Source organism: Hevea brasiliensis, chromosome 10 (genome assembly GCF_030052815.1).
Source record: "Hevea brasiliensis isolate MT/VB/25A 57/8 chromosome 10, ASM3005281v1, whole genome shotgun sequence".
Taxonomy (NCBI): domain Eukaryota; kingdom Viridiplantae; phylum Streptophyta; class Magnoliopsida; order Malpighiales; family Euphorbiaceae; genus Hevea; species Hevea brasiliensis.
Genome location: NC_079502.1, coordinates 2,722,957 through 2,738,324, shown reverse-complemented (window position 1 = coordinate 2,738,324; position 15,368 = coordinate 2,722,957). Strand labels below are relative to the sequence as shown.

Sequence of the window (15,368 nt, the reverse complement as noted above, 5' to 3'; positions counted from 1 at the left end):
TTTCATCTTTGATGATCTATGCAGACAAAATGAGAAAGACCAGTAAAGCACCTACATCAGATAGAATCATGAGGTGTTGAATGAATATGCAGAAGACTTGGTACAAATCAAAGGGGAAATAGCACTAGTTCACACCTATGATCTATCAGCCAAGGGCATTAACTTGCCATCATTTGGATTTTGGAATAAGAGAAATTAAACTACTGATAGTACGTACCACTGACATGCAATGATTTTATCATGCGTGTATTCTCAATTGTTATTCAAAGTATGGAAAGCAAACAACAACTCCCACAAGATCACACAAAAAAATGATGATGAAAAGAAAGGAAATTCGTACATTTATTCTAATTTATTAGTTGTGATATTCATTATGATGTCTAAAAAAGGAAGTAATTCCGAGAGAGCGGAACCGTGGTGGAAGCAGTACAGGTGAGAACCTCACCATCTGCTGTCACTGTATATGTTTCTGGATCTACTGTGATATTAGGAAGGGCATCATTAAGCTTCATGTCAAGTTTAGTGAGTCTCCTAACATTGCCTACGGCTTCCACTCTTTTGCTGAGTCCATACAAAGCCTTTATCCCATTATACGCTGCGATCTGTTTTGAATGACAAAGAGAGGGGAAAAAAAAAACACTCTTATTAGCATACATGCACACAAACATGAGAGAGAGAGAGAGAGAGAGGACAGTCATGCCTTGCTGACAAAAGCAACGGAGTTAGCACTTGGAGCCTTGCCAAAGGCTCCAAACATAGGTCTTGAAATCACCTGCAGAAACTAGAATAATTAACATAGGTCTTAAATTTTTTCCCTTTTTTGTCTATATGCTCTCTTTCAGGCCAATTCGACATATATTTCCGTATCTTGTATTAGGATCCTGTGTGAGTGAGTGGACCTTTGCTTTTGCAAAATTACAGTTCCTAATCACCCAAGTGATTAAATGAACACAAGCAGCAACTGAACTTCAATCAATAAAGGGATGCATTAACTCGACAGCTATAAGTTCACATAATTTCAATGTTAATGTCATTGTTGTAGCATGAAAAATTAATATAAATGCCCATCAACTTGTTAGCAAAGCCTGAAAATCCATCACATAAGAATCTGCTTTCAGTAGTAGTATCAAATATTACCGGTTCAGGTGTGGGGATGCTTGCATTTGGATCACCCATTTCAGCCCATGCAATTACACCACCCTTAATCACCATTTCTGGTTTTGCCCCAAAGAAAGAAGGCTTCCATAAAACAAGATCAGCCAACTTTCCCACCTGCAGGAACATATATTACTGACAGAAGGAAATGCAGATTCTAAATTTATTTTAGTGTCAAGAAAGTTTGATCAATCAGCCAAGAAATTCTCTATAAATTGAATAATTCCAACAGCTGCTGAATGCTTTCATAAGAATATGCACACCAGAGAATTGTGGCACATACCTCAACTGAACCAATTAATTCAGCAAACCCATTTGCTACTGCTGGGTTTATAGTGTACTTTGCAATATATCGTTTGATACGGAAGTTATCATTGTCTGATCCACCAGGGCCAATTGATCCCCTCTGTGATTTCATTTTGTGAGCAGTTTGCCAAGTTCTGCTTATGACCTGGTATGAAAACAATTCAACTCATGTAGACCTTAGCTTTGAGAATAAATGAATTATTACAAATGATAAATGTGCTACAAGTAGAGGTTATAAGAACCAAGACACCAAGTTAAGAAGAATCTACAGCTTTACATGCATTTGAACAAAGCTCAATAGCTCATTATCACTTCAAGCATAACCGTAGCAAGATCATGGATTGAATGAAAATAAACTTTTTAACATACATGCACAATCAAGTCGAACTAGAATTATGATTCATTAATATTCATATGGAACTCAAAATGCAAATGAAACAAGATAGAAATTAAAAAGTAATGGGAAGAAGTAAACAGATAACCTCTCCAATGCGTCCCATAGCTTGCGAATCAGAAGATATAATGCTAATTGCCCCCAAATCATGCAATATATCCTCCGCAGCGATTGTTTCAGCCCTTATCCTTGATTCAGCAAAAGCTACATCTTCTGGAATGTCTTTGTCAAGATGATGGCAGACCATCTGCATGGCCCAATACAGATTGAGAACAAAACATTCATTAAACATTCTGTACAAAGTCTTCCGGCATCTTATTATACCAGCATATCAAGATGTTCATCGATGGTATTGGAAGTGTAAGGCCGGGTAGGGTTTGTTGATGACGGTAGGACATTTTTTACACCACATACTTTGATAATATCTGGAGCATGACCACCACCTGCACCTTCACTGCAAGATAAGGTACCAATTTTTACACCAAAGAGCTATGAAATTAAATAATTAATGAGAATGAAGTGCAAGAGTATCATTCTCAGAACAAGGATAAAGTTATTAATAATTAAAGAATAGTCCTCTAACTATACGGGATATCATGACAAAAGGATAGAAAGAATGTAAATATATGTACACTTTAACAGCCTAAAACCTGGGTTGTCAATTTAACACAACCGAAAATGCAGTTATCATGGGACCACTACCGAAAAAGGATTGAAACCTTTTTCTCCATATCTTTTTGCAAACATCCCTTCATGAGATATTGTGAAAGGTCTCATAAACAAATAATACAGATTGTCATTTCTTCAATAGCATCCGGCTTTTCAAACTATAGTGCTTGATATTCAATTCACACACTTAATCCTAGTGAACATTGACGAAGAAATTACATATGTAACTATACCTGTGATACGCATGAATTGTTCTTCCTTTAAATGCAGCAATTGTGTGTTCCACGAATCCAGATTCATTCAAGGTGTCTGTGTGGATATTGACCTGACAAAATAAGAAGGAAAACTAATTAGTGCTGCTTTATCAGTGCAACTCCAAGTTTTCCTTCACTTCTCAAGAAAAAAAACCTGTATGTCATATTCTTCTGCGACAGTCAAACAATTGTCTATTGCAGCAGGAGTAGTTCCCCAGTCCTCATGCAACTTTAGTCCCATTGCCCCAGCCTTGATTATTTCTTGTAGCTCATCGGGTTTGGCACCATTACCCTAAAATAAACAAATATGATTGAGAAAGCAAATGAGATAGGACAAGGAAGCATATTTTGGATCCCAACTTCAGCCATCCAGGCAAACTTGATGATGATTAATGAGTTGTTTATCAAGGAATAATAATACAACAAAAACTAAGATTCCAAACTAGTTGGGGTCGACTAAGTGGATCATTTTTTGCCATTCAGCTCTTATTTGATACCAATTCTGCATCAATATTAAAAAAATTGTAAATCTTTTGATATTACTTACCTCCACGTCATTTTAATATTTTCATTTATCATGGAATATTAATGTACTATAGAATTAGAAGGAAGAGGGGAAAGTACAAAAAATATTTAAGCATACTTTTCCAGTGAACCCAAAATTCAGAGGCAGGTCATCAGTAGATTGCAGCATCAATTTCATTTGTGATGGAGCAGGAGTGCAGGTAGTTGCACGTGTCCCATCAGCGGGTCCTGTTCCACCTCCCACAAGTGTTGTGATGCCTACATATATCAAAAAGATTTTGAATAAGATATCTATTAAGCAGTTCATGAGCATGTTTATTTAATTTCAAGGACTCTATCATTGTACCAGAGGGAGACCAGGAGAATTTTCAAGAGATTTGTGAGGAGGATGTTAGTCATAGGATTAAAGCCGGATGGTTGAAGTGGAAACGTGCCATGGGAGTTTGTGATCGTAACATTCCCAATAAATTGAAAGGAAAATTTTACCGTACAGTCATACGACCGGCTATGTTATATGGTAGTGAGTGTTGGGCACTGAAAGAGTCGTATGCATCTAAGATAAGAGTTGCAGAGATGAGAATGTTAAGGTGGATGAGTGGCCATACTAGACTAGATAAAGTCCGTAATGAAAGTATTAGAGAAAAGGTAGGAGTGGTGCCAATTGAAGATAAGTTTGAAGGGAGATTGAGGTGGTTTGGTCATGTGAGCGTAGACATACGGGAGGCTCTCTTAGACAAGTAGAGCACATTAGGTTAGAGGATAGAAAGAAAAAAAGGGGTAGACCTAAATTGACTTGGAGGAGAGTAGTACAACATGACCTAGAAACATTACACATTTCTGAGTATTTAACCCAAAATCGTCCAGAGTGGAGAAAACGAATCCATATAGCCGACCCCAAATTTTTAGGATAAAGGCTTAGTTGAGTTGAGTTGAGTTGAATTGTTGTGAGGCAAACTCTATACACTGGACTATTGCATATTTCAGGAATTTAAACTTCAAAAGAAGGCACACCAAAAGTAACAATTAATAAATAAAAAACCTGTTAGACATCTTTTAATATTTCATTCACATGACAATAAAGTGCAAGCATGAGTATATGCATGACATTCAAGCTGAAGTACTTCCAGCTCTGTAGCTCACCACTTGATATTGCCTCGTATACAAGCTGGGGGCATATGAAGTGCACATGACAATCTATGGCCCCTGCAGTTACAATCATTCCTTCGCCCGCGATAACCTCAGTGTTAACCTAATTGTAAATATAATCTCATTGTTAATCTAATAATGAAAAGAAGAAGAATAAAAGGGTGTGAATATGTGCTATGAACTTACTCCAATGATCATATCAGAATGAACATTATTCATGATATCAGGATTTCCTGCTTTTCCAATAGCAGCAATAAGACCACCTCTAATACCAATATCTGCCTTGTAGATTCCACTGTAATCAATGATCACAGCATTTGTTATCACAGCATCAAGAGAGTCAACTGGTTGATGCCCACATGACTGGCCCATTCCATCCCTTATAACTTTCCCACCTCCAAAAACACATTCATCCCCATAAATAGCAAAATCTCTTTCAATTTCAGCATAAAGATTGGTATCACCAAGCCGGATTTTGTCACCCGTAGTAGGGCCATACATGTTAGCATAGGCCTCATGAGAAACAACAATGGTGAAATCAGAATCTTCTCCAGTTACACCTTCACTGCAAAAGATCAGTTCTGAAATAAGATGTCTTCCTCTGTTTCCAATCAATTTTGTTGACTAGGCTATATCACATGCCAAAAAAGGGAGAGAAAGAACTTCCTATGTTTCTGATCAATTTTGTTGACAAGGCTTTATCAAATGCCAAAAAAGGGAGAACAAGCACATAGGGGAGAGAAAGTCCTCTTGATAGCACATTAAGGAAATGAAAATTTAGCTGAGTCAAAGATTTGAACCGAGCATTTTCTTCTTCCTGATTCCCAAATCCTCTTGATTTTACAGTTTTTGATACTGTTGCATAATTGGCATCATCAACTGGATCATCAACAATGCCATTTCCGCCTCTGATAACCTTTTTACCTCCAATGCTTACAAGGACAACACTTCTGCATTCCCCTGGCTGGCAAAGTAAAATAAGTTTTAGGAGTGGTTTATTGAAGTCTGAAGAGAAGGTAATGTCCTACAGGCCATGAAACTAAATAGAAAACATCATTCCATGAAAAAATTCGAAGCAAAAGAGATATGCATGCTAACCTCTCTTATTACTATCTAATAAGTTAACATCCATTACATGCCCATTGGAATCAATTATTAACAAGGAAACCTATCATAATTGAAGTTGATGTCAGGAATTTCAAGTTCAAGTAAATTTTTATGTGCTCCCCTAATCAGTGGATTGACCTGCTCCACCCCATAATTTTCAATAAACCACCATCTCATATCAGTAACTAGAGTATATTGACATATTCACTGTTAGAGTCCAAGTCCAATTGGAATTAGGAAGTATAATTAGTTTAGGAAGTATAATTAGTTTAGGAAATTTAGTAGAATTTAAATTATGAAATTTAATAATTAGAGTTCTAAAAAGACTAGATTTTAGTGGCCTATATATATAAATAGTTAGTTGGCCATTATATAGAATGTATTGCAAAGAGTCCACAAAGTAAAGAGATGTGTTGAATTTCATGAGTTTTGTTTGAGTGATTTTGAGGGTGAAAAAAATAATTAGTGATTGTAATTATTTTTCCTTGATAGTGAATTTATTTGGTGGAGTAGGCTTACGACGAACGTCGTTAAATTTTGTGCTCTTTATTTTGTGTGGGTATGATTTTTCACAACAAGTGGTATCAGAGCTGTGGTTTGAGCTGTCAAAGATGGTGAACATAAAATTTGATGTGGAGCCATTCGATGGGAAAAATAATTTCAGTTTATGGCAAAGCACCGTGAAGGACGTCCTCATACAACAAGGATTAATTAAAGCATTGAACGAGAAGAAACCAGCAACTATGAAAGATGATGATTGGGAGGAGCTTCAACAAAGGGCTGTGAGTACGATTAGATTGAGGTTAGCCCCAGATGTGAAGTACAATGTCTTGGAGGAGACCTCGCCTGTTATTTTGTGGAAGAAATTGAAGAGCCTGTACATGTCAAAATCACTCACAAATCGCTTGTAATTGAATAAGGAATTATAACAACTCAGAATGGATGAAGGTACTGATGTGAGAGATCACCTTAATATTTTTAATAAATTAATTACCCAATTGGCTAGTGTTGGTGTGAAGGTTGATGAAGAAAATAAAGCCCTCTTGCTTTTAACCTCTCTCTCACACTCTTATAAAAGCTTGGTGATAGCTCTAACAATTGGAAAGAAGACTTTGAAGGTGGAGGAGATTACCACAGTTATTTTAGATGATGAGAAGTTTAAGAAGACAAATAGTAACAATGAAGGTGGAGTTTTTATTGTTGGTTCTAGTCGTGGTAGAAGCAATCCACGTAGAAATAATTGAGGAAGAAATAGTAGATCGAGCTCAAGACCACGAATAGACCGTGAAGATAGAGAATGCTACTACTGTCATGAGAAGGGTCACATTCAATACCATTGTATGAAGATGAAGGAAAATCTTATAGAATTTAAACAATTCAAGAAGAGTCGCGAAAAAGAAAAAGAAGGAACTACAGCAATTGCAATGGATGATGGTATTGATGGTGAATGTTTGAATGTGAATGATGATAAGGAAAAGACAAAAGATACATTGCAAGATGAGTGATTAATGGATTCTGCTTGCCCATTCTATATTTGCTCAAAGAAGGAGTGGTTTGATATGATTGAAGAAAAAAAAGAGAGAAAGTGAAGTTAGCCAATAGGAACAAGATGAAAGTTGAAGGTATTGGAAGAGTGAAGATCAAGCTGCAAAGTGATCAAGTAAAAGTGTTTGATGAAGTGAGATATGTTCCTAAATTTGAAAGAAACTTAATTTTCTTGGGTAAGTTGGATTCTTTGAGTTATGGGTGTTCGATTCATGGTGGAGTCATGAAAGTTAGCCGAGGTGCTCTTGTAATCATATAGGGTGAGAAGATTGGTACAAAAAATCTCTACAAATTGGAAGGAAGCACATTGATTGGAAGAATGCAAGTGGAAGCAAGAGGCAACATCAACAATCAAGAGTGCAAGGAAGTATTCAAGAGAAAAATTGACTTTTACAGAAATTGTGAAGACTAATTTCATTTGACTTGGAGGTGGAGATTGTTAGAGTTCAAGTCCAATTGGAATTAGGAAGTATAATTATTTTAGGAAATTTAGTAGAATTTAAATTATGAAGTTTAATAATTAGAGTCCTAAAAAGACTAGGTTTTAGTGGCTATATATATAAATAGTTGGTTGGCCATTATATGAAATGTATTGCAGAGAGCTCACAAAGTGAAGAGGTGTTTTGAATTCCATGAGTTTTGTTTGAGTGATTTTGAGGCTGAGAAAAATAATTAGTGGTTATAATTATTTTTCCTTTATAGTGAATTTGTTTGGTGGAGTAGGCTTACGACAAACTACGTTAAATTTTGTGTTCTTTATTTTGTGTGGGTGTGATTTTTCACAACATTCACCAACATAGAAGAGTTGATAAAAATCATTTGCTATGTCTATGCATAGCCCAATATTTAACAAAACTACAAAAAGAAAATATAGGTATTTCTTAAGGGATAACATGTCAGTGAAGAAAAACTTACTTGTAAGCTGTACAATGTGTATGCATACAACATTATGGATAAATTGCACTTGATTGAAACAAATTAATAAGTAAAACATAAAAAAGCTATAATTGGCAAAAGTTACCAAGTTCAACCTCAAATCGTATAGCTGTTCCTGCTAGAATGTTCAGGCGCATGCCATATGCTTTCATTCGATCAAAATACAAGCATGGGTTTGTCTCATTGAAATGATAGTGGCTGCCCACCTGAAACAACACTGGATGATTAAAGAACCTAATTATGAAAAGGCCATTAAGGTGACTCCTAGTTTTTGTTTTGTACAAGCAGGCTGTCTTGGGAATTGGGAAGGGAAGTCTGAAAGAATAAGTTAGAAGGAAACACCTGAATTGGTCTGTCTCCACGGTTAACAACTTTGAGAATCACTGCTTTCCTTCCAGGATTAAGTGTAATATTTCCATCTCCAAAGATAAACACGCCCGGAATTTCATTTTCTTCTATTCCAGGAAACTTGTCAAGTGAAGGAACTGCAAAGTAAATTATTTTTCATCATGTTCATCAGATGTTACGTTTACAAGACTTGCTTTTGCATTTTACTCCATTAGTCATTGTGGAAACCTACAGTACATAATTTCCAAAAACAAACCAGATCAAAGAATTGTACAATAAACTTATTAATCTTAGACATGTAAATCTGAATAAGAAACAAGATGCTAGGCTGGCAGGAGCACACTGGAGTGAAAAAGTCACATTTTCTTCAAAAAAAAAAAAAAAACGCTGTTAATCCTCTCATTTACTGACCTATCTCAAACACTAGGCATCAGAAATCTTTCATTTTTTCATTTCCATAAGTTTTCCAGATCATCTTTCAAGTATGCATAGTCCTTTTTTGATAACATATTCTGTTGCAGAATAAGAAACACCAATTCTGGGAACAAAAGAAAATAGAAGACAGAAATGTGATGAAAAAGTTTACCGATCAACATGAAGAGCTATTGCCACATTTTAATTTGAGAAGGAAAAAAGAAACTCCTTCAAGGTATTACTATTTTTATTCTTGAACCTTAAGTTCAATGGTAAGGACGCAAAGCACCTTCACAAGAAGTTAAGGCATGCAAGACCAGGTCACTTGAGAAACTATCCCCAAACAATACAACCCAAAGTAAGACATTACCTGGAAGAAAGGAACCATGTAAAGCTAGCTCCAGATTTCCATTTTCACTAGCAATAGGATTGTGAACAGTGACTAACTTGGTCCCATCTGGAAATGTTCCTTCAACCTACAAGCAAGAGCCCAGCATAACGCCATTGGCTTTTCAGCATGTTTGAACACTAAGTGGATTCCAACAACACTTTTTCTTTTTGTAATACCCCTAACTTGTTTCCACCACTTTTCTTGGTGGAAATACCATGGGATATTAATGCTCAAACAAAAATGTGGAATTTCTATCTGCATGTTTCCCAATTTATCCTTTTTTTTTAATAATGGTATGCTTGAAAGAAAGAAAAAAAAAAAAGAAATTTGATCCTCACAAGGTTAGTTTAGACCTTTTAATTCATAATTCATAATTCATTGACAATTTGAGCGCAATCTATAAAGCTGTAACTTTAATAAAGATTACACCTGCACGGAATCCAAAAGGTGTGGAACTGCAGGAAGAACTTGTCTCCTGCCATTGAAGACAATAACAAGCACAGAGTTACACAGCATGAACAAGCAATTACCAATTCAGCCAAAATTAAAAGTAAAAAATTTTTTTTATCTTACCTTCCCAGTAAACATTTCCCAACATCCATCAAATCAGCCACTGTCTTATCACCATCGCGAACAAACTCCAAAATCTACAAAGAAAAGCATATTAAAGGGAATTCTTGAAAAAGAACAAGAAGAAGAATAGGAAGGAACCTGAGTGGCAACGAGAGCTACGGCCTCAGAGTAATTGAGCCTGAGGCCCCGAGCGAGACGCTTCTGGGCAAGATAACCAGCGTTATGCAGTCCTAATTTCTCCACCTCTCTGGGTGTCAGCTTCATCTTTCAGATCACTTAGCTTAGCTCTTTCTCCTCAAAGATCCCAAGTCAATATACAGTTAAGTAGAAAAATTAAGGGCATGGATTCAAATGGTGGATTGAACAGGATACAGATTACAGAGACAGTTCGCCCATTGCTCTACTGTTGAAGTGAGGCGAGTTTGTCGTTTTCTGTGTCATGCGCTAAATATTTATTACGTTTGTGTACGTCGGAAAGCACGAATGTGATTCTTGCTACGCGTTTCTCTTTCTTTGCTGTGAATTATTTTATGGCAAAATGATAACTCTTCAAAGTTTTTTTTTTTTTTTTTTTAATTTTAACTAAATTTAAAATTTAAAATTTTATAAATTTAAAAATAATTTTAATATTATTAAATTAAAAATCATCAATAAAATTGTATTTTCTCTAATTGTATAATTTTAAGTTTGAGTTTTCTTAGCCTTTGTTTAGAATGGTAGAAAATAAAGGAAAAATTAAAATTGAGAAGTAAAATAAAAGTTTTTTATTTTATTTTGTTTGGAATAAAATAAAATTGTGGGGTAAAAAACTGAGGATTTTGAGAGTTGATAAAAGTATATTTTTATCAAAATAAAATTAGAGATTTTATTATTTATAAAATAATTTTTTTTTCTTTTTTTTACTAAAATTTAAACAAAAAGAAAAATAATTTTATCTTTTTTATTTTCTACTCTTTACTTTCCTTCCACCCCAAAAAGCTTCCCAAACATAGTCTCACGTGCATTACAGCCAACCTTGGGATGAGATCGCTCGCAACTTGCACTTATATTTTTTCCCACTTATGCAGCTGCCATAATATCAAAGGATAAGATTTATCAATTTTTTAGAAATTTATTGAGACTAAAAAATAGATGATAAAGAGGAATTTGTTATTCCTTTAAATAAACTTTGTTTTCCTATCTACGGATTAAGATTTATCCCCTTTAATATTCAAAATATCTTTAAAATATAACTATCATACCCTCAATATCATTTCTTATGTATTAAATATTATCATTTTTTTAATAAAAAATTAAGAGTGAAAACTTAAACTCGGATATATCAGATAAGTGATATATCTTCAGTCATTAGACTGAGTCAAAAGATATTTGGATAAGCGGGATATCATATTCAGACATTTGGTTGTCAAATGTCAATTTCCAGTATCCGATCACAAAAGACACATACTTGTCAATTTCGGTATCTGATGAAGAAACAGAACTACATGGCCTTGATGATCAGCCAGAGAAATGAAGAGCTAAAGATTCAAAAACAAACTATGAGTACTGCCACAAAATTATAATGCAAAATTTTATTGGACAACTAGAACAAAATACTTCAGAGGACTTGATAACTACCATGAATCAAGTGTCTTGGATAGAAATTGGAAGGAGAAAACTGCTGATTTGGTTATCCAACATTGCAATCACTCTTATGAAGAAAGAACCTTCTGAACCTCAGCAGTGACGTCTTTTGGGGGTTTCTCTGCATGAAGCTGCGCAAGAACACCTTTCTTGGCATAATAATCAATAACCTGTAGACCAAACAAATATTTAAACAGTTGTTAAATGAGATGCATTATCCATTCCAATTCATCTTTAAATAAAAAGATACATCATGCCTATAGAATTAATGAAATTAAAAATATGGTGGCAATTCCAATTCTGCACTCCAAATGGGCCCTTTAGGGAAAAAGAGAGACACAATCCCATGATAAGGTTGCTAAATGTGTTATGATCCATAAAAAATTAGTGGTTGGACAGTTGACTCCTAAAGGTGACATGCTTATCAGTTTTGATCAAGCATTTATCCTAATTTAATTTTTCTTTCCTTCCCAGCCACAGTGAGAAGCATACATACCTTGGAAATGGAATTGCAAATTTGTGAAATAGAGAGAAGAATAAAAGGAATGGATACAAGCCATTAGATTTTGATGCCAACAATGTCTCTAAAATTCTAAGCCACCAAAGCCTGAATGCATACAGCGTAACATTGAGATAATACACACATGCTAGCTAAATATCATTGGAGAACACGTGGGCAAAAATACACTGAATAACAAAAGATCACAAATAAGAGTTAACTATGGTTGGTTACGAGTGCCCTGAGAATGCTTTTAACACTAGTAGACTGTCACTCTTAAACATTGACCATTGATCAGATCAGCCACATCAAATCTGTCTCATTAGATGTGAAGGGGAAAGAAATATTTTTGACCACTTCTGACTTGGTAACAAAAGCAGATGAAGTAGAAAAATTCTACACATGCTATACAAGCCAAAGATTAAAATTCCATGCCAAAATCAAAGATAATGGCAGGAAAGCTTGTCAATTTGACTTTTGCACATTAATAAACAGAAAATGTTGCATTCCAATGCTGGCTTTCTGAAAAGTGGCAAATCAACTGCATCTCTAATGCCACATCCAGGTATGTACAAAGGCAAGCTCAAATTTGGCAAGAAGGAAAAAAAATTCACGCACTAATCAACTAGTAAAATCTTCAAGGGAAAACGAATTCAATAATTTTTAGTTCTTAATATCAACCTTAGATAAAAATAAAGAAAGTAAATTTGATTGCCCAAAATTTACATAAAGTAGAAAAGGAATATGATTACAGAAGAAAGGGAAAAAAGCCTACAGGTTCAGTTTGCTTGTGGAATGCTTCCAGCCTTGACTTTAGAACTTCTGGAGTGTCATCTTTTCTTTGAATCAGAGGCTCTCCTGTAACCTTTTTCGCCACAGAAAAAAGAAAGGGGAAAAAACATGTTAGGATTGAAAACTCCCTATAGTCTTCTGTTTAGCTGAATGCATGCAACATAAAGCCCAATAATGTAGCAGAACCTCTACTATTACTATGCAATCAACACAAATATAAATGATAACAAATGTCAAGGTACATAATGCTTTGGACATCTTAATCTTCAGCAATGGAATCCATCTGCAAAAATCTACAATTAAGCGTTGGGACTCAATTTTAGCACAACTCAGGTCAAAAAATGACTGAATCGCATTGCAGTTACAATTCAAGTTCAAATGGAAAATTTATAGATTTGGAATGCAAGTAAATAACATATATTACTAGATCAATTCACAAGCTCAATCCGCTAATCAACCAAGGCCTAAAGGGGTGACTTATTTTACCATCAAATTTCAAAACATGAATGAGAGAAAAAAGTTTTAACAGACAGCAACTTACATCATCAACACCTTGAACTTTGGGAGGTGCAAATTTAGAGTGGTAAGTCCGACCACTAGAAGGATGGATCCAACGGCTGGTAATCCTTTCCTCCAATATTGAGTCATCAATTGCAAAGTTGAGCACCTTATCAATTTTAGTTCCCTGCTTCTGAAGCATTTCATCAAGCTGTAACAAAACAGGAAATTTCATTGAAGAGTTGGAAATGCCAATGCCAAGGCAATAAATAAATAAATAAATAAAGATGCAAGTGAACATTTCACAAGATAACAGGATAAAGAACGCAACCTTCTGTGCTTGAACAACCGTCCTTGGAAAGCCATCCAGAATGAATCCTTTTTGACAAGATGGTTTCTTCATTGCTTCATCAATTATCCCAACAACCAAATCATCGGATACAAGTTCTCCCTACGTAGACAAAACGAACCCAAAAATAGAAGCACCAAAAGGCAATGATTAGAACTATTACCAGACTAAGGAACATATAATACAATGTCTTTATATGTACCTTATCCATGGCTTCTTTAGCCTTAATCCCCAGGGGAGTCTTAGCAGCAACTGCAGCTCTCAGCATATCACCAGTGGCCAAGTGGCACAAACAGTAGTCATCTTTGATAATGGGGGACTGTGTACCCTTCCCTGAGCCAGGTGGACCTGCCAGCCAATCAAACAATTCCTCAAAAATCCCCAATCCCACTAATGCATACTGTAGACATACGACTCAGGACTCCCAAAAAGAAATATCAATAAAAATCCACCGAAAATGAAAACGACCCATTTATACAAGAAATGGAAAGAGCATTCCTTTCACCAAATAGACTGAAAACCCAATTCAGAGATTTCAGAATAAGAAACCCACAACCCTGAAAACTTTAGAAAAAAAAAAGAGGGAATTTTTTTTTTCAAGAACAGAACTTGAAGAAGATACTGAAATAAAAATTAGCACAGTAGAGAGAGAGAAACAGACCAATGAGAACGAGACGCTTGTCAGGCTTGGAGGAGCAGTTGAAGCGGCGAAGGAGTTCGGTCATAATATCAACAGAAGGAACGTCCTCCAATGCTACAGTTGAACTCGCCATTATCTTCGTGTGTGCGTAAAGTTTAGGCCTTTGCTATTTGAGGAGAACTGGAGAGAGAGAGAGAGAGAGAGAGAGAGAGAGAGATGCTGAGGGATCATACAGAGGGAGAGAGTTTGCAGTAGTGGGCGCAGACCTGCAGTGCCTCATCTGGGTTGTTGGACTTTTGAGTGGGTTGGTTGGTTGGTTGGTGGGGCGGACCCTGTTCCGGCCCGTTTCCTGGCGCTCGTCAAACATTGTGGGATTAAGATAGCGTTTGTTTTGGAGGGAAAGTGGAAGGATGGAAAAGAAAGAGCAAAACTTGTTTAATTTAGTAAACACAGTCCATTAGTCATCAACGATTAAATATGGACAACAAGCAATTAGGAATTAAAATATTGATAATTGTCAACAATTAGATTAAAGAAAAAAAATTAACTTAAAATTTAAAATTTATATTTATTAAACACATTTAATCACATAAAAGCTAAGGATTAGCGCCCATTACTCAATCAAATTATCAATTAATTTTTTTTCATTTTTACGGACACAAATTTTCATCCATCTCAAAAGGAAGGATTTAGAGAGAATGAATAAGAAATTTTATGTAATTATAAATTTACCCTTAATTATTATGCTGAAACTTAAATTTCATATTGGTTTTTGGTTAAATTTCGTATGGCTTAATGGTCAACTAAAAAATAATAAACATTTTCCTCCCTTTCCTCCATCCATCTCCAGCAGAAGGGAAAGATGATTATTCATCCTTCTTCAATCCTTCCCTCCTTATATACTATCTTCCTTCCTATTTTCTCTCCTCTCAACCAAACATAGCGTAAGAATTCAGACAAAGTTTAGATCCAAAGATTCTATGTCGGGTTCAGGCCAAACAGGTATTATTTTTAAAGCTGCTGGTCAACCCCGTTATCATGTCAATTTATGAAAAAACCAGTTTTAGGGATCCAACAACCTTGTTCCATGTTTGCATAATTTATAAATAATCTCAAATACATATAAATTTAAAAAAATATTATCATTTTTCAATACCATAAAGGGTCCCCATATCTTATTTTATTTTGCTGTTTTAATAAAAAT

The 15,368-nt window shown here is 35.3% G+C and overlaps 2 protein-coding genes across 2 annotated transcripts; both read right to left on the bottom strand.

Annotated features, from left to right (window-relative positions):
• Window positions 1-318: 318 nt before the first annotated feature.
• On the bottom strand, window positions 319-10,219 carry LOC110631697 (urease). Its single transcript, XM_021779614.2, has 18 exons — window positions 9,902-10,219; window positions 9,764-9,837; window positions 9,620-9,665; window positions 9,170-9,275; window positions 8,380-8,522; window positions 8,133-8,243; window positions 5,250-5,413; window positions 4,636-5,014; window positions 4,444-4,552; window positions 3,422-3,561; window positions 2,933-3,070; window positions 2,758-2,849; window positions 2,180-2,309; window positions 1,944-2,102; window positions 1,439-1,606; window positions 1,138-1,272; window positions 701-772; window positions 319-602 (listed from the first exon to the last, which is right to left on the bottom strand). Exons 1-18 carry the CDS (start codon window positions 10,025-10,027, stop codon window positions 381-383), a joined length of 2,514 nt encoding a protein of 837 aa, XP_021635306.2. The 5' UTR covers window positions 10,028-10,219; the 3' UTR covers window positions 319-380.
• A 991-nt stretch (window positions 10,220-11,210) lies between these two features.
• LOC110631724 (adenylate kinase 4) lies at window positions 11,211-14,427 on the bottom strand. The gene is made up of 6 exons (XM_021779659.2): window positions 14,186-14,427; window positions 13,727-13,872; window positions 13,507-13,626; window positions 13,219-13,386; window positions 12,661-12,750; window positions 11,211-11,556 (listed from the first exon to the last, which is right to left on the bottom strand). The coding sequence occupies exons 1-6, from the start codon at window positions 14,295-14,297 to the stop codon at window positions 11,455-11,457; spliced, it is 738 nt and encodes a 245-aa protein (XP_021635351.2). The 5' UTR covers window positions 14,298-14,427; the 3' UTR covers window positions 11,211-11,454.
• Between the last annotated feature and the right edge of the window lie 941 nt (window positions 14,428-15,368).